Here is an 18,281-nt window from a genome sequence, read left to right on the forward strand (position 1 = left end):
TAGGTACATCTATAAATATATGGACAAACCGAGTTACTCCCCTTGTCGTTGCTTGCTCGACGGTGCTCCGGTGAGGGGTACCTCACTGATGGTAGAGAGGGAGGGCCATTGGGCGAGGAGCCGCTGGGATGGGGACACATGAGTTACCCAACTTCAGAAACCTCACGACGGTGGCGAGGGCGCGAGGCCCACTGCCGCTTGTCTGGAATTGTTAAGCAACTAATGCGAGATTACAATGAGTTGAGTTGTGCCTCGAAGTCTCTCAGGATTTGGCTTATAAAGGCACCGAGGATCCGGCCTATAAAGGCTCCGGATATAGTGTTACAATGGTAGAGATCCTACTAAGCTTATACTACCGTAAGTATTATTTGTATGTCACGGATCCGACGGACCTTCACATGGGCCGGATCCAACAGCATGTCTCCAGGCCGGATCCCGCCATCTATGTTCTCCGGCAATTGGACCCTCACCACCATCTACGAGTCACTCGGGCTTGCCGGAATCAAGGTGGTAGTGTGGTATATCTAGTTGGCATACCAGAACACCCTTCGTTTGTCAAAATTTAGATGTATCTAGACACTATCTAAGTTTAGACTATGCTAAGTATTCTTTGTAGTGTATGTCATGGATACTACCCACCTTCACGTGGGTCGGATTCGGCAGCTTGTCTCCAGGCCAGATCCCGCCATTCATGTTCTCCAGCAACTGGACCCTCACCACCATCTATGAGTCATCTATGCTTGTCGGAATCAAGTTCCTAGTGTGGTATACCTAGCTGGTATACCAGAACACCCTTCGTCTCATGAAAGTTATCTTAAATTTGTTAAAATTTAGATGTATGTAGACACTATCTAGTACATAGATATATCTAAATTTCGATGAATTTCAGATAAGTTTCATAGGATGGAAGGAGTACTTATTTTGGAACCAAAGGTTCTATGTTCAAATGATTTAAGGTGGCGCCCTAAATGGATTCCTAGCGGATACGATTTTTTAGCTATTTATTTCGCTCTGAAGATACGGGTGGGCCTATTCACAAAATGCGTCTAGTTACATCTAAATTTGTGACAAGAATTACCAAACGAATGGTTCAAACAAACATGATGGGTCTATTATTCCCTACAAAATCTACCACAAACGTGATGATTCTCTTGAATTGTGTAACAGCCGGACAGATCAAACAAATCAAATTCGTCAGCGAGTGGATTTTCTAGTATCTGGCTGGAGTAGTAATTTGGATACGATCGAGATGTACCTATCAAGATATGATGATGCTGAACCTTGAATTGAGTCCGACGCGTCACGCTCATCCGGTCACCCGCCTTATCCACATCGCCAGGACCAATGGCAGTATGGCACCCTCCCTCTTGCCAGTGACGCCACCGCGCCTCGCCGCAGAAGATCCCGAACCCTGCCCCGCGAGCCAAAGCAAAACCCTAACTCCCACCCACGGTCTGATCCTCCCATTCCCACCGACCACCAATCAGTCGCCCCTAAAACATCCTATTACCCCACCGACAAGTGGGTCCATCGAGCTCCCCGATCCACATGTCAGGCAGCCAGGGAGCCCTCGAGCCGCGTGCGCGAAGTAGCGAGCGAAGCGGACGGCGCCGCGTGGTACAACGGGATAGGGATCCGCGGCCCAAACCGGCGGGCCTTGAAACCGGCGAGCCCGCACGATGTCTCGGTGACATGTGGGTCCGGGGGACGTGGGCCCCGCAGGGAAACGCAGGCTTTGTCTGGCGCAAGCGACGTGTCCCGGAACCCACGGCGCCTCCGTATAAAATCCGTCGTCTCAGTCTCTCTTCTCTCCAGGAGAAAACCCAAAAGCGAGAGCGAGAGGGGAACGAGAAAAAAAATACAGCAGCAGTCATTACCACTCGCCCGCTCGCTCCGGCGCCGCGACGCAAATCTCGCGCACGGGGGCTCGATCCGCGGCGGAAACCCTAGGTACGCTCCGACGGCTTCCGCCGGCGCTTGCTCGCCCCTCCCGCTCGAGTTCGTTCCCCATTCCGGCGAGAGGCGCGGCGCTGATTCGGTTTGGTTTTTGTTGTTTTGCGGTGGTTGCGGCTGCAGCAGGTTTTTGGCGGGCGGGGATTGGGGATGTCGTCGCCGAGGAACGACGCGGGGTTCCTGACGCAGCAGCAGCGGGAGCAGCTGCGCGTCGCGGTGCAGAACGCCGAGACGCTCTCGCTCGCCTCGCCGCGCTCGCCAACGGGGGGGACCACGTCAGCGCTGCTGCAGCAGTACGAGCAGCAGCAGCAGGAGAGGCGCGCCGCGGCGGCAGCAGCCAGGGCGGGCGGGGGTGGGGGCGGTGGTGGTGCGGCGCCGGTGAGGCACGCGCGGAGGTCGCATTCGGGAAAGGCAGTCAAGCTTAAGAAAGGTGAGGCGGCGCTCGATCTGTTTTTTAAGAGCCTGGCCCTGGCGTGCGTGCTTTGATTAGGAAGTGATGAGTTGTGCCCATTTCTGTTAAAATTATTACTGCTGCTTTGGTGAATGCCGGTGCTGCTTAGCCTGTCCTTCGGCCCTTGTGCGGACTCGATCTGGTTTAGGGTTCTAGGAATGTAAGCCGAGCTGATGTAGCTTGTTGATGTTCATTTCTAACTTGTGCTTGTACTTATAACTATATAGTGTGCTGATGCTGCTAGTTTGTGTCTCATGGAGGTGGGGCTCTCATTATATGGAGGCGGCACATTGTGGCGTATACATGATACATTACCGATGGAACTTTGCTTTGGGGCCATCTGTTTGCTCTGAATGTCCATTCATTTGCAGATTTGGATTTGTTTGCAGCAGTTTATTTTTTCCCAGAGGTTGCAGTAGGTTAGTTACTTAGTTGAATTGATAAGTGTTGAATTTTGATGGCTACACCTACTGTTTGCTATGTAGAGGTTTAGCTTTGCATGTATGGAGCAAGCAAATCAGCTGTTCCGCGTGCTTGTTAATTGGTGCTCCTGAGCTGCATATAGGGTATCAATTTTGTCAGATAATGACAGCTGTAATCTGGCAGCGTAGAATTCTTCTCGGTTGATTGAATTAGTTACCTATATTCTGGTTGCGTCTGTTACCATTTAAATTGATAAGCATTGAATTTTGATGGCTACACCTGCTGTTTGCTACATAGACGAGTTAGGTTTGCATGCCTAGAGCAAAGCAAATCAGCTGTTCTGTGTGCGTGTTAATTGGTGCTCCTGAGCTGCCTATAGGGGATTGATCTCGTCAGATAATGATAGCTATAATCTGCCAGCGTAGAATTCTTCTCTGTTGATTCAAGTAGTTATCTGTATTCTGGTTGCATCTGTTACCCTTCAGGATTATTTCTCGGTTCTGTTTTTCGGATTCACAGGTACTCAGATCCTAGGATCTGATATATGGTACTGTTAAGTTGTCTGAAGATAGTATCTACTTGTTCCTGTTAAGAAGCTTTTTGGTAGCTGATACCACTGACTTGTCCTGTGTGGGTAACATGACAGCCATTTTTTACAGGGCATTTTCTAATCCAATCACTTCAAATTTGTCCTATGTATAAATTGTACGATGAGCTGACTGTGATGGTTCCCCCCTTTATACCGTTGCTGTGTGAACTGTGCTGCACTTGTGATCATCATATTGTAGGATGAGCAATTGAGCATTCTTCGCCTGTTGGGCATGCTTTTTTTACTCTTAACATTTCAGTTTGTAACTCTAGCCGATAAAAAATTGGTCCTCATCTGTGCGTAGCTTATGCTAGCCCCCCATTAATCCATTATATGATTATTGGCTCTGCTAATTAGTTTTCATTATTAGTATATGTTTGTACCGTTTTGCTTTATTTTGTAATATCTGGAAAGCTGGTTGATTTCCTTATTAGTTCATTATTACTTCTGGCTTGTTACATGTTTGTACCGTTTTGCTTTATTTTGTAATATCTGGAAAGCTGATTGATATCCTTATTAGTTCATTATTACTTCTTGCTTGTTACATGTTTGTACCGTTTTGCTTTATTTTGTAATATCTGGAAAGCTGATTGATATCCTTATTAGTTCATTATTACTTCTGACTGTTATTGGACCATATGTCGTGTGTCAAGGCATGCTTCAAGCAATTTTCGTTGCTTGATTATGGGTTTCGGTTGACAGGCTTTCCACGGTTATTCATTTCCCATTTTCTGTTTGATATTTGACTTTGTGCTTCGTTAGAATATAGGGTCGCCATTTTGGACATTTAATTACTAGTGCCTTTGTTTCTTGCTTGTTTAGCTTCCATTTACTTCCTGTATGCCTTAGGCATGGAGCATTTGGGCTTCAGTATTTAGTTATTTACTTCCTGGACTCACCCTGGATGCACATGGTTGGATGTTTTGAGTTACTGGTGCCATTCTTTATTGCTTGTTTAATTTCCATTTACTTCCTATACACATTTGGCGTGGAGTATTTGGGTCTTAAATATTTAGTTACTCCCTAGACTCACCCTGAACGCACATGGTCGGATGTCTTACGTTGTAGCTGTTGGTACATTGGCTTTAGTTGCTATTAGCCGATTAACAAATACCAGCTGTTAGGAATACTCTCTTGAACTTTCCTCTTCTTGTATTATAAGAATCTAGAATGGGTCACTCAATCTATACACTACAACATCTAGTTGCTGTGTGGCCTTGTATGTCAAGCAACTATGCAACATATGGAGTTTAAATCTGTACTACTATAAGAGTGTTCTTTTGTTATTAAAAAAATACTATGTTACCATATGATCATGCACATGATAGCATGATTAGTAGTGTCAGTAGTTCAGTTGATGATTCTTCCATTATTATATAAATAATGATTACCCATTTACAATCCAAGTCCAATAAATAGTTGGGTGTTTCGTCATTTGGGAGTTCTTGAATACTGCTGCAGGTTCTATCAAATACTTGCAGGAAAATAGATGTGTTTTGCACTATCTATGGACCTTACTTTTTTTTCTACTTTTGTAATATAAATAAGATGGAAAATGTCTGACTTGCTGCATTTGTACTGCAGATGGTGCTGGTGGCAAAGGCACTTGGGGAAGACTTATCGATGCTGATACAGCCACATTCCTTGACCAAAATGATCCAAACTACGATAGTGATGAGGTAATACTTTTTATGATCTTGACCTGTATACTCCAGTTATTTTCTCATGCAATGCTTAACTGTCTGACCTTAATTTAGTCGCAAGAATCTGGTAAACGTACTCATATTGAGATTTGTCTGCATATATGTTGTTTATGCGGTTAATACTCGGTACTTGGCCAAACTTTGGACACTTATCTTGTTATGTTTGGCTAATCAGGAGCCATATGAACTAATTGAAGTCCCTGCTACAACCCCACTAGAGGACTACAAAAAATCTCTAATTACAATCATTGAGGAGTATTTCAGCACTGGTGATGCTAAACAGACAGCTTCTGATCTAAAAGAGGTGGGTTATGATGACTTCCACCGCTACTTTGTCAAGAAGCTTGTTTCCATGGCAATGGACAGGCATGACAAGGAGAAGGAGATGGTTTCAGTGCTGTTATCATGTCTGTATGGTGATGTGGTCAGCTCAACTCAAATCAAACTAGGCTTTGTGATGCTGCTACAGGCTGTTGATGATTTGTCTGTTGACATACCTGATGCCGTTGATGTCCTTGCTCTTTTCATTGCACGATCAGTTGTCGACGACATTCTCCCACCTGCTTTTCTCAATAAGGCAAAAGGAAGTCTGACAGAGTCTTCAAAGGGCATGCAGGTTTTACAGATTGCAGCGAAGAGCTATCTTTCAGCACCTCACCATGCAGAGTTACTTGAGCGACGCTGGGGTGGTTCAGTTTACGTCACAGTGGATGAGGTAAAGAGGAGGATTACTGATCTTGTAAAGGAATATATCAGGAATGGTGATACAGCTGAGGCATGTAGGTGCATAAGAGAGTTGGCTGTGCCATTTTTCCACCACGAGGTCGTCAAGCGAGCTGTCACTCTTGGAATGGAAAGTCCAGCTGCAGAAGCTCTTATTATCAAGCTTCTGAAGGAAGCATCTGAAGAAGGCTTGATAAGCTCTAGTCAGATGGTGAAGGGATTCTCCCGTATCACCGAGAGTCTTGATGATCTCTCCCTTGATATACCATCAGCAAAATCTCAGTTCCAGACATTGGTATCTAAAGCAGTTTCTGAGGGATGGCTTGACTCTTCATATGTATCTTCAGGTGCCAACGGTAATGTCCAAGATGATGACCATGAGAAGCTGAGGAGGTACAAGAGGGACGCTGTGTCTATGATACATGAGTACTTCCTTTCTGATGATACACCAGAGCTTATTCGCACACTCAAAGAGCTTGGTGTTCCAGAGTATAACCCGATCTTTATCAAGAAACTTGTAACGATTGCTATGGACCGCAAGAACAGGGAGAAAGAGATGGCATCAGTTCTCCTATCTTCATTAAGCATGGAGCTATTCTCTACTGAAGACATTGTCAAGGGATTCATAATGCTTCTTGAATCTGCAGAAGATACTGCACTGGACATATTGGATGCCTCAGATGAGCTGGGACTGTTCCTAGCCAGAGCAGTGATTGATGACGTGCTTGCGCCTCTAAACCTAGATGAGATTGGCAGCGAACTTCCACCAAAATGCAGCGGGGCTGAAACGTTGAACATGGCACGTTCACTTGCCTCTGCCCGTCACGCAGGAGAGAGGCTTCTGAGATGCTGGGGCGGTGGGACTGGAGAGGCTGTTGAGGATGCCAAGGACAAGATAGCAAAGCTCCTGGAGGAATATGAGAGCGGAGGTGATGTAGGGGAAGCATGCAACTGCATCCGTGAGATGGGCATGCCTTTCTTCAATCATGAGGTGGTGAAGAAGGCGCTTGTCATGGCGATGGAGAAGAAGAGAGAGCGCCCCCTCGTTCTGCTCCATGAGTGCTTTGGTGAAGGGATCATAACCATCAACCAGATGACCAAGGGGTTCTCGAGGGTCAGGGACGGGCTTGATGATCTGGCTCTTGACATCCCTGATGCCAGGGAGAAGTTCCTCTCCTACGTGGAGTATGCGAAGAAGAACGGATGGCTTGCACTCTCTTTCAGTGGTGCTGCTTCGACTTGAACCGATGACCGAGCGAGCAGGAAGCGTCAAGCTGGACTGAGGAACAAACCGGAAGATGCAGGCAGTCGTGGTGTGGTGCAGGTCACCTAGTTCGTGTGCATTTGCGTTTTCGTTTCTGATGCACGTCGCTGGACAATGCATCATAGGTAGCTCAACGAGCCCCTCTTGCTTGTGGTGGTGGCTCATGTCTAGATCTTTGCATCTCTGGACATACCCTTTGCTGTTCTTGCGTTGTTCCATTTCAACTTCTTCATAGACCTTTTCTTTTTTACATCAAGTAAAACAGAGCAGAAAAAGAATTTTATGTAAACTTCTTCACTATGTCTCTGCCTCTGCCTCCGCATTGCGGCTGTGATTTTGGCATTATCGTGTTGAACCTAAATGTGGTGGCGACTTCAGACGTGAATCGACAGTTGTTTAGTGATTCTATGGAGATAGTTCTGCTTTTTTATTAGGTCTAATATCATGTTTACCTGTAGTTGATTCTCTATTGCTATCAACCTTTCTCAAGTTGATTTGCATAATTACCAGTAGGATATTAAAAAACACAGATTCGTGAACACAAAAAAATGGAATGGATGTTATCTGATGGATGCTCTACTACTGCGCTACAGTAGAGTTTAAATTAGAAAACAGATTGGACTGGACTCTAGCATCTACAATACACATCTGTTCTGTCAGAACTCAGGAGCAATCTGCAGTAAATTGATTCGCCTAAATTGGTGTAACGTTCAAGGAATTTGGCTACCCACATCCGTAGCAAATGATAGGCTATTATCAGCCTTGTTTCAACGGTGCCGCCTCCTAACTTCTGAGTTACAACATGCTACCCATGGAATACCTTCTAGGTTTCTGACCTGTACACAGCGTCAGCTTTCGTTCTGCAGTCTGGTCTGATCTTGCAGAAACAGCAGCTGAAGAGGCCCTTGCGAGGCCGCTGAGCTCTGTGCTTCTCGCACAGCTTGGACTCCCGACAAGCGGTGCACGCACCACTTGGTAGAATCTTCGAGAAGCAGCCACGGCGTCGGCGAGTTCTGCCTTCTTCAACCTTTGGTGTGTACTCTCCGGCTTTCGAGGGGACATTCCCTGTGGTGGACGCTTCAGGCATGACAGAGATCTTCTGATAGCTCAGGATCCTCGATTCGGCGTCTCCAGTGTCGCTGTCCGCACCGTGAAGGCATCCTAGAATGTGGGACGCTTTCTCCTTGGGCTGCCCTGGGAGCGGCGGCGAGGGGCACTCCCTTCTGGATGATGCTACAGTTCTGCAGTCCGTGGCGGCTGCATTCCGCGCCTGTTGGTCTTCTCTGGATTGCATGACCAGGCTGACTGACGAATTCTTGGATACAACCCTGTTGCTGACAGGGATTGGAGAAAGGTTGATCCGGATGTCCACGTTGCACTTCAGCAAATTTTGTAGAGAGACCACAAGTGGCATCCAGAAGCTCTCTGATGTTGGTACATCCTCAGGATGACAGAATTGTAGCTCAGCAACTGCTACACCTGCAGCCCGAATATAAACAAAATGAAAATCTGGCTTAAAACATCCTGAGCTTAGACATGCAATGATGCTAATAGGACCATGTGGCCATTGCTGATTGCTCACACTGAATGCCAATTGATACAGAAGATCAGAGCCCTGAGCATGGTACATGTCTTAAATGAAACAGAGACTATGGCTAGATATGACATCTGATGAAGGGCACTAACTTATTGGCAGGTGCTATATGTGTCTTTCGAGATGCAGCATTGAGCCACTGGCTGGATAAGATGTATGATGGATCAGCAGGAAATAAGGGCCATATGATAGAATGGCAAACTAATATTCCTTCCGAACAAAACAGATGAAAAAGGTCTAACACACAGTTTGATGACTTACCTTGGGTTGTGTACAGCGATGACAGCTTCCCATCTTTCTGCAACAGACTATGGAGTGACTTAGATGCGCAGTTCTCAAGAGCCTTCATCCATATCGTCTCCAGCACATCTGGGTCTCCTAAATTCATGTCTAGACAACCGATTTTGTTCTGATAGCAAAGATGAGAACTGGTCTCTAAGCTTTCATCTTTCAGGACAGCAGCCCCATCATCTAAGTAATGAATAGCATAATAATTGTCAGGAAACAGGCACCTGATGAATAGCATAAATGCATAATTGATCTGGTGATCATCAGCGTTTTATTTCATAATGATATATTCGATAAACGAAATGATTTGAGATATTTTGGCAGTAATGAAGCATGCTTTTTCAGGCAGAGAATGTTTGTTACCTGTCTGGCTCTCTGTGAACATGCTTGAACCTGCAGTATCGTCTAGGGCCTCTAGGCAGTAAGGCTCTCTCATATTGAACTGTAATAGAGCCGCAGTAAGCCATGTAGACTGGTTCTTTGTGGTCTTCAATTGTTTTTCAGTTTCAGAAAGTATTTCCAGTGCATTCCTAAGTTTGTGCACATCGACCTCAGCAGCTGAGAAGTTGCACACAAGGTTAGATGGATAATGAACCAATAGAGGCATGTACTCCCTCTATGCCGAAATATAGTGCGGATTACCTTTTTCAAAGTCAAACCGAGTAAAATTTGACCAAGTTTATCCAAAAAACATCAACATCTAGAATGTCAAATCAATACCACTAGAAACATCACGAACTATTTTTCTGATATGGAATACATTCGATATTGTAGATATATATTTTTCTCTCAATAAACTTGGCCAAAGTTACTGCAGTTTGACTTTTGCGGAAAGCAATGCGCACTATATTTTGGCAAGGAGGGAGTACACTATAAGTGTATATATACAGTGGGTTATCGCTAAGCTACACAATTCGTCAACAGAATGTATTTTTCATATTGTTTGGCTACAAAGGTAAGGGAACATACATGTATTTTTGCCCGTAACTTTCCGAACTTCTGAAGAATCTGAGTGGTGCTTCCCAGCTAAAATATCCATGATAAGATTTGCAAGCTGAGCTAATAGCTGCAGGGGATCGACCTTTGAACTCAAAAGCTCTCTAGCCCTCCGGACAATGGTAGCAGCATCCGATGACATGGAGAGATTAAGAAGATCAAGCAACTCCTCGTCTGAGACATCACCTATCTGCCAATATATCAATGGGGTTAATTTTGTAGGTTTCGAAGAAGTATGGGGATATTGTGTATGTGATGATATATAAATGAAGGCTAGATGACTGGATTGGATCAACTTACTAGGTCGTATGTTACTGATTTGCTGATTCTTTTTCCAAGCAGAGTTAGTTGGTCAAGCATTTGAACTGCATCCCGGATGGAACCACTGGCCTTGCGAGCAAGAAGCTCAAGCGCTTCGGCTTCAAACTCCATACCTTCTTTTGTGCAAATCTTGCTCAATCGGCGGACAATCTCTGCGTCATCTATCTTGCAGAACCTATAGCTCTGGCACCATCCAGCCGAATTGTTTGGTAGCTTATCGATGTCAGATGTCACCATGACAAATATCGATCTGTCGGGGATCCCTTCAAGGCTACTATAGATGGAGTACCATGCTTCCTTATCCATGTGCTGACAGTCATCAACAATAAGAACCTTGAAGTGCGACGAAGCAGGAACTTCGCAGGCATTCCTGAGCAAGACAGCAACTCTAGATTTGCAATCCAGCTTGGAGGCATCAATCTCTACCACACTGCTGCTGTTCCCCGAGAATATGGCCACGCATTCCTCGCAGTGCCCACACGGCTGGTTCCCACCTGGAGAGTGGCAATTCAGCGCCGCTGCAAACACTTTAGCCGCAGATGTCTTGCCAGTGCCGTGCGGACCGTGGAGGAGGTAGATTGGAGCAAGTTTACCTTGCGAAACGGCGCTCGAGAGAGACTGCGCAACAACATTCTGCCCAGCCAGCTCAGAGAAAGACCTTGGCCGGTACTTCTGGAGCAAGCTTCTTGCGCTCTCCTGAGGCTCCCTCCGGCCGAGCTCCTCGCCTTCGACCACCAGAGAGAAAGCCCTGTCCTTGGCCGCCCTCGACATCCCGGAGATGGCAGAGCAGCAGTTCTGGTTGTGCAGCGCCGCCTTCACCCTCGCGTTGGCCTTGATGATGTTGATCGGCGAGTTGGCCAGCCGGGCCCCGAACTCCTCCCTCCTCCTCTGGGCATGATGATCGTACATGTTGTAGCTGAAGCTGTGCCTGCCGTAGTTGCTCGCGTCCGCGTCGTCCTCCTCGAGGGAGCACCCTTCCCAGATGGTCTTCTTGGCCGAGAACTTGGCCAGCGAGTTGGTGTCGGGGTCCCTCAGAGATCTGGACCGCATGACCGCCACCAGCGCCCTCGAAATTGGGATGTCCACCGAATGCCTCCTCCCCTCAATCATCTCGCGAAGCTTGCAGGGAACTCCACAGGCTGCGTCTAGAGCTGAAACTCTGCTGTATCCTGCAATGCAGACCAGTGTTCAGGAACAATTCTGGCTTGACACAAGAGGAGATGTGCATTGCAGGCTGTAGAAAAAAATAATTGGGACATAAAGCAGATAGATTCCCTATCTAAAATTTCCATCCTTTCTCAATCTCGGTTACAAGAAATGCGGGCCATGGGCCGCGATTTTTGAGGAAACAAACTTTTGGTGCGATTTACCCTAACCAGCGTATCATGCAGGCAGCTCGAGCAGGGAAAAAAGGATGGAAATTGGGCGTACGGTTTGAAGCGAATCAATCTTATACAGTAGGAAAAAGAACTCGCAGAGGAGAAGATAATGGAGAATGCTGAATGCATCTATGAACATGAAAACAAAGGAAACATAAAAAATAAAATAAAGAACACTAGTAGTATATGGAAACAAGAGCAACATGGGAATCCGGGTTCTTCGAAGAAAAACCTCGCATCGGGGGGAATAAAGAAAGAGGGGCAGAAGCCCAATTCCCCACAGAGGAATGCACCTCAAACAACGCAAACAAACAAACAAGAAGCCGGGGCATCTCAGGGACACACGAACCCAAGAACCTGAAGAGAAAAACTGGCAGCGAATCCACACCAGGAACAGATGAGAAAGGTGGGGATTGGGAATCGAAGCTTACACCACCACCCGCCGCCGCCCTTGCCGCCGTCGACGAGTTTAGGCACCGCACTCCACCGCCACGCGCCCGCTCCCAGCCTTTACCGCTACCACCGCCGCCACCACCACGGCATTAATAACCGGAACAAGCGAAAGGGGAGAGAGCGGGGCAGGAGCAAGAAGAAGACGAGGGGCAGCGCAGTGGCAGGGCACGTAAATACGCGCAAGTCAAGGCCCGATTGACCCGCGAGGTACTGGAGGCGAAGGAAAACGGAGGCCGGCCTCGCCTCGTGGTGTGTGCCAGCGGTGGCTTGCACCCGTAAATACGGGGAGTGTCAGGGGTACATTCGTCTTTCTGGTGTGAGGATTGTACAAGACGAATCGTAACGGACGGGACAGTTGCCGCCGCGCGCGTGGGATGAGTCCATGACAGGCTGGGCCCGGGCCCACGTGGCGGTGAGGCGTGAGGATGTGCGGAGCGGAGAGGGTTTGCCTCGCGTCAGATTTACTGTTGCTGATGCTGGGGCTCGTGGCCCCACCGCTGCTCGTCGTTTCTTCCTCATTTATATACTGCCAAAGTTATTCTGTTTCTGCCAATACATATTTTGGCTCTTTTTTTTTTTGCTCGATTTGGGATCAGACTGTTTAGTATCTGTGGAGATGGTCGAGAGTTGTGTTTCAAACGGGCGCTTTGGTATACGAATCCTAGTATTTTATGACCATCGAGAAACATAAATAAAAGTATGTCACAAAAATGTACATTAGAAACGTCTTTCAAACGTGAATCCATTGGTACACTTTTTGTGGCATACAATTTATTTTGCGTTGGCCATTTCGATGGCAAAATACCGAACTCAAAATGTGAAACGGATTTGTATAGCTAGGCAGAGACTTGCTTACATATTGTTTTGTGTTCTTCAGATGCATCGGGTAAACAGAGTTTGTGTTGACAATGTCGTCGACTAATGCATGCATATATGACGAAGAAGACACCACTTTCCCCTCCCCTTGTGTCTCGCTCATCTGTAGTGCTTTGAGAGCCTTCTCGAGTAACCCGGACCGAACCAAGGCCTCTCTCGCTATCGTTACTGGTTGGAAATGACTGAGGGGAGGTGCCGGATCTGGTAGGGCCGGTAGTAGGTTAGGACTTGGTCCTTAAGTGGCATCTTGGAGTAGGAAGCTGATCTTTCTGGCCAAATCTGGCTCGTTCTGGTTTGGGTGTTCTTCACTGCTTCCCTCCGCTGGGGCAAGTGGGGGAGCTGCAACAAGGCATCTCGGAAAATAAGGCCATGTCGGGCTTCTCCATTTTGGTGTATTTGCGTGTCGTCGCGCGGTGGTTGCTGGCCTTCTCCGTCGCTTCTATGTGCTCTGCTCGCTCTCTTGGCCTGCTGTGGCAGCGAGGGGGGAGGGGGCGAGGGTTTTGTGGTCGCTGGCGTCGGGAGGTGCTGGGGAGTTGCGATTTCTACGCGTATTCCAGCGATATCCAAGCGGTGTCGTTGCCGGGTTGCCGCTATCCTCAACCAAAGGAATGGCCTCACCATGCTCGAGTGCGACTCAGGCTTCTGCTTCCTCCTGAGGAGGATCTTCTTCGACCTCGGTGGTGACAAGAAAGGCAGCAGCTGCAGGTTCTCCCTCGGCGGTGACGAGCAAGGACTTGATTGCTTTTTTGCGATCTCTTCTAGGGTACCTGTTGTAAAAGTTGTGGGCAAGGCTGTAATTTTTCTTTTCTGCGAGGTCTTTCATGTAATCATGTACGTCCCGCCTAACTAATGCAGAAACTAGGTCCTTCGGGACCTATGCCGTTCAAAAAAAATTTGCATGCATATAGATTCAATTCGTGTTTTGTGTTCTGTGGTAAACATTTTGGATATGCAGAGGCCAGACGTGAAATCTTTATGAGCACATCGATAGAGTATTGCAGCGTTTTTAGTTCAATACTCACTCTGTGTCACCACACTATAAGGTGTTTTAGGAAGTGGGAGTACTATCCGATAAAGAGAAGACCGATCTATTAGAAGATTATAATTTCAAGAAATCGTCCTCCATTAAAGATATAATTTCAAGAAATCGCACCCGGGAGCCGAATTGAGTTTCTGTGCTTCCCATCTATAATAAGTCTCGGAAAAAGAAACCTAGTACATAAGCCTTTTTTTTGCATGATTGGAGAAACACTACTAACTGCAATTGTTAATCAACTGATTTTGAGACTACTCACATTACGCAAATGTGATGGTTCCACTGCTGCACCTCCCCTGTGTTCATGTTTCTGTACGTTTTGTTTTGTATGCAGCGCATTCAGCACTTGTTTCTTCTGCCAGGATTGATGTCTGGGACCTTCTTTTCTCAGCACATGGTATTATTTTTGTCTCAACTTTTAAGGGCGATACGACAAAGGGGGGACCAAGGTTAGTTGCGTACGGCGTCCTGTTTAGTGTTTTTCTAATCACCATTAGATTAGAGTGCTGAAAAGGCAGGGTTGCTGATGATGAGCTCGTCTCACTCTGTCAACTCCACTCACTGCGCTGCTGAAACAAATGTCCCCTTATCAATAAGAAATGATATCATCATCATGCCTAAATTCGCAAGATTTTGTTTGTGTTTTTCTTAGTGGTGAAGTGCGGGGGGTGCAAAATTAGTCCCTGCTGAAAAGGCCCAGAAATTTTGGCCGCTTGATCTCGACGTCTAATGCCTCTAGTTTCAATCTACTAAGTTTCTTGTGATTAAAAATAGGAGGCTGACCTATCCTAGGAACTAACAGCGACAGTGTAGCTTGCGGTGACAATGTGCGATTTTCGGTTTGACCCTTCGTTTAGCTTCCATTAGAGCTAGTGTCTAGTAGTAGTAGGGGCAAACAGTGTCGAGCACCCCATTAAATTATGTGATGCTGGCTCCATATCCTTGATTGTAAAGGGAGTTATAGTAATGGAGCTTAACAAGAAAAAATGCTGGAACGGGATGGAATGGAATCAGATTGCAATTCTGCTACAGACAGATGGCAGGGAAAACTGGAAAAGAATCCTATCTTCCTCTCATCTCCATGCGTGCTCTCGCTCTGTGTTGTTTATCTCTCTCTCTCTTTGTGGTTTGTGAAAAAGACGCACATGCCTCTGCATGAGCTGGGAAGACAGAGACTCAGAGAGGACTAGAGGAGACTGTGTGGAACTGTGGACCGTGTGGTGCGCTGCCCGTGGAAACATGCCTGCCAAGAGATGTTCCATCTGATGGCAAATGGCAATGGGTAAAATCCAGCTTTCCTTCAGACAAAACCCATCTTTACTGAACTTCTCCATCGACTGGACACTGGTCATGGTGCTGGTAGCTTTGTATGGCAATGCTGCTGCTACAGTGGAGGATCTCCATGGAGGCAGCAGATGCAAGATTTTGGCAGGACTTAAACGCCTCGTCAATCAATATGGAGTACTTGCCTGTCATCTGTACAAGGACGCCGGGGAAGGAAATTATGGAGGGGGGTAGAAGACGCTTTGGGGTTCAGATTTGCATGGAGCACTCACCTGTAGCTCAAAAGACTTGAACAGGCAAACCGGTTAGCCACGTTTCAGAGAAATGTAAAACTACTGAAAGTGAGAAGCTGCTAATGGTAGTGGTATGGCCTAAGCAAGCACAGTTTGGAATGTGGGAATTTCTTACTCTTGCTAAAATTACAGTCTTGTCAAATGTTTCTGCGGAGTTGGAGCCAAAAATAATGGGTTGCAAATAAGGTCAGCCTTTCCTTTTGTTTCCATTTTATCGACTTTGTGGTGATGGCAGTGTAGTGTACTAGTGTGTGTAAGAGCATCCCCACTCGTTGGCGCTCCCCACGCCCAAATCCGGCGAAATTTTCGTCCGGATTGGATGAAGATTTGGCGTGGGGAGCGCCGAAGTTCCAGCCGTCCCCCCGGCAGGAAACCCCCAACCTCGACCATTTGACATATTTCAAACAAATTCAACATAAAATTTAACAAGTTCGGCAAACAAGAGGACGAAAATTGTTGAAACAAATTCGGCGATAACAGTACAATGTTTAACAAGTGCTGAAACAAATGAAGCACACAAATTTCACAATTTTTCAAACAAATTAAGACGAGACTAGTTGCCGTCGGCGTTGGCGTTGCCTCGGAGCCTCCATATGTGCTCCACCGGATCATCTTGCGGCAGGCTGGTGCATTGTAGAGTCTCGAATCTCCTGGCGCATAGCAAAGAAGGCGGCCCATGATGGAGGCACCTGGTGATTCGGCTGTGCAAGAGGACCCTCTCTCTCACATGGTGACCCTTGTACATTCCCTGCCACGCAAACGGACAGTTCTTCCATTGCCAATGCATGCAGTCAATGCTTCCAAGCATCCCTGGAAAACCCCTAGCTTCATTTGTTGCAAGGATCCTCTGAGTGTCTTCGACGAGTGGGTGATCTCAAGTAATAGTCCCCGAACATCTGCTATGACGGCCCTGCGGAACCGGTAGAAACAATCAAGGGCGGTGGACTCCGCCATCCGAAGATAGTCATCTGCGGTATCACGGGAGCTCCATACGCCGGCATCCTCATAGCCACTGTGCACTTCGCGGTGACGAAAATCCAACCAAACCGGTGCAATCCGCCTTGCATCCGAAGTAGGGATCAAAGTGGCGGATGGCATACACAATTTGCGGAAATAGCTTTACGCTCATCCTGAAACGACGCCGGAAAACACTCTCACCGTGCAATGGATTGTCGGCGAAGTAGTCGGCGTACAACATGCGGTAGCCCTCCATTCGTCTGTCTCGGCTTGCACTTCCGGCGACCTCGTGCCGACCCACCACGTCGACGAGTTGTCGGTCCGGCGTACATGCTTGCCAAGCAACCAAGGATCATCATGTGCTCGTCGTCTTGGGCGGCTGCTGCCATCTCTTCTTGCATAAGCTCGACGAACATCCGCTCCTCCTCTTCGTCCGAGTCCATGGCCGGCGAGGCAAATGGACGAAAACGCGACGGGCGTGGTCGAGGCAACCCGAGCCGCGAGCGACGACGAGCAAGCGAGCCGGAAAACGAGGCCGGCGGAAGAGCAGCCAGATAGGCCGTCGTCGAAAAGACGGCGGAATATAGGCAGGTAGGGAAGGAGGGGCGGCGGAATCTGGGCAACAAGCCGGCGGGGTGGTGCCGGCGGCGAGAGAGATACGAGGGGTGGGGGAGATTTTGAGCGACGTGGCGGTGGGGTTCGTGCGTCGAGTCACGCGACAGATCGGGCCCTTCCCCGCTTTTCACTCGTCCGGAGTCCCCGAGCGCTCCCCGGGGGGCAGGGGTGGCGTGGGCTCGCCGGATGGATGAAGGGCCAAATCCGGGCGAAAACGAGGAACCGGGGGCGCGACTGGGCCGAATTTCGCCGTCCGGATGGAAAAAACGCTCGCCGGGGGCCTCGACGGGGGCACGAGTGGAGATGCTCTAATATCAGCCTTGTACAACTCAAGCTACCTTTGGCACTATAATGTCCTCACCTAACTAGCTTTGTGTTACTACATCGTTTTGTTTAACCCTATTTTATGTTTTCATACCGAGTTCGACAAAAGATTCAACACAATAACCGAGCCATGAACCACTAGGAACCTATGAAATGAAGACATAAGTTGGGTGAAATGAGAACTAGTTTCCCATTAAATAAGGGCACACATCGGGCATAAAGCGAGAAAAAGTCATCAAACGAGCACGGGTTTCGGCAAACGATATGACTTTCTTAATCATAATCAACAAGGAAGTAGACTAGATCGAAGAAACCCACAAAATCATGAACAACAAGAACCTCATGGTGAAAACCAGAAGTTATACAAATTATTTTGAAGTTGTTTGTCTCTAAATGCACGTTCTTCAGTCTGGTTTGGTTGGAGCAGCACAAAGTTCTGCAGGTTGCATTCGTGGGATATGTTCTTGATTTCATGGTAAAGTCAGTCGCGGAGAATGGCATGGAATCCAAGTTCTGATGACTAGTAATGGTAGTTCAAGTACTGCTAGCAATGAAGAATTAGCTTTGGTGATTTGTGACTTGGAGCAACGGTAAGAGGGGTTGACATCACACGAGAAGTTTAGAGTCTAAATTTGCAGGGTAAAAATGTAAGGTCTGACCTTAATTGGTTATGTCTGGCTATGCCGTTTGTGCACTATCTCCTTTTTGAAGGCATTGTTTTCGGAGAAGTTAGATTTCTGGTGCCATTTAGTGATGTTT

General features: G+C 47.2%; 2 protein-coding genes across 2 annotated transcripts; one reads left to right on the forward strand and one right to left on the reverse strand.

Moving 5' to 3' along the window:
- Positions 1-2,088: 2,088 nt before the first annotated feature.
- On the forward strand, positions 2,089-7,406 carry LOC124690582 (MA3 DOMAIN-CONTAINING TRANSLATION REGULATORY FACTOR 1-like). Its single transcript, XM_047223951.1, has 3 exons — positions 2,089-2,383; positions 5,001-5,095; positions 5,295-7,406. Exons 1-3 carry the CDS (start codon positions 2,104-2,106, stop codon positions 7,083-7,085), a joined length of 2,166 nt encoding a protein of 721 aa, XP_047079907.1. The 5' UTR covers positions 2,089-2,103; the 3' UTR covers positions 7,086-7,406.
- A 275-nt stretch (positions 7,407-7,681) lies between these two features.
- LOC124683202 (protein STICHEL-like 2) lies at positions 7,682-11,420 on the reverse strand. The gene is made up of 5 exons (XM_047217764.1): positions 10,285-11,420; positions 9,958-10,174; positions 9,352-9,546; positions 8,962-9,171; positions 7,682-8,585 (listed from the first exon to the last, which is right to left on the reverse strand). The coding sequence occupies exons 1-5, from the start codon at positions 11,413-11,415 to the stop codon at positions 7,930-7,932; spliced, it is 2,409 nt and encodes an 802-aa protein (XP_047073720.1). The 5' UTR covers positions 11,416-11,420; the 3' UTR covers positions 7,682-7,929.
- Positions 11,421-18,281: the final 6,861 nt, after the last annotated feature.

The sequence above is a fragment of the Lolium rigidum genome, chromosome 1 (genome assembly GCF_022539505.1).
Source record: "Lolium rigidum isolate FL_2022 chromosome 1, APGP_CSIRO_Lrig_0.1, whole genome shotgun sequence".
Taxonomy (NCBI): Eukaryota; Viridiplantae; Streptophyta; class Magnoliopsida; order Poales; family Poaceae; genus Lolium; species Lolium rigidum.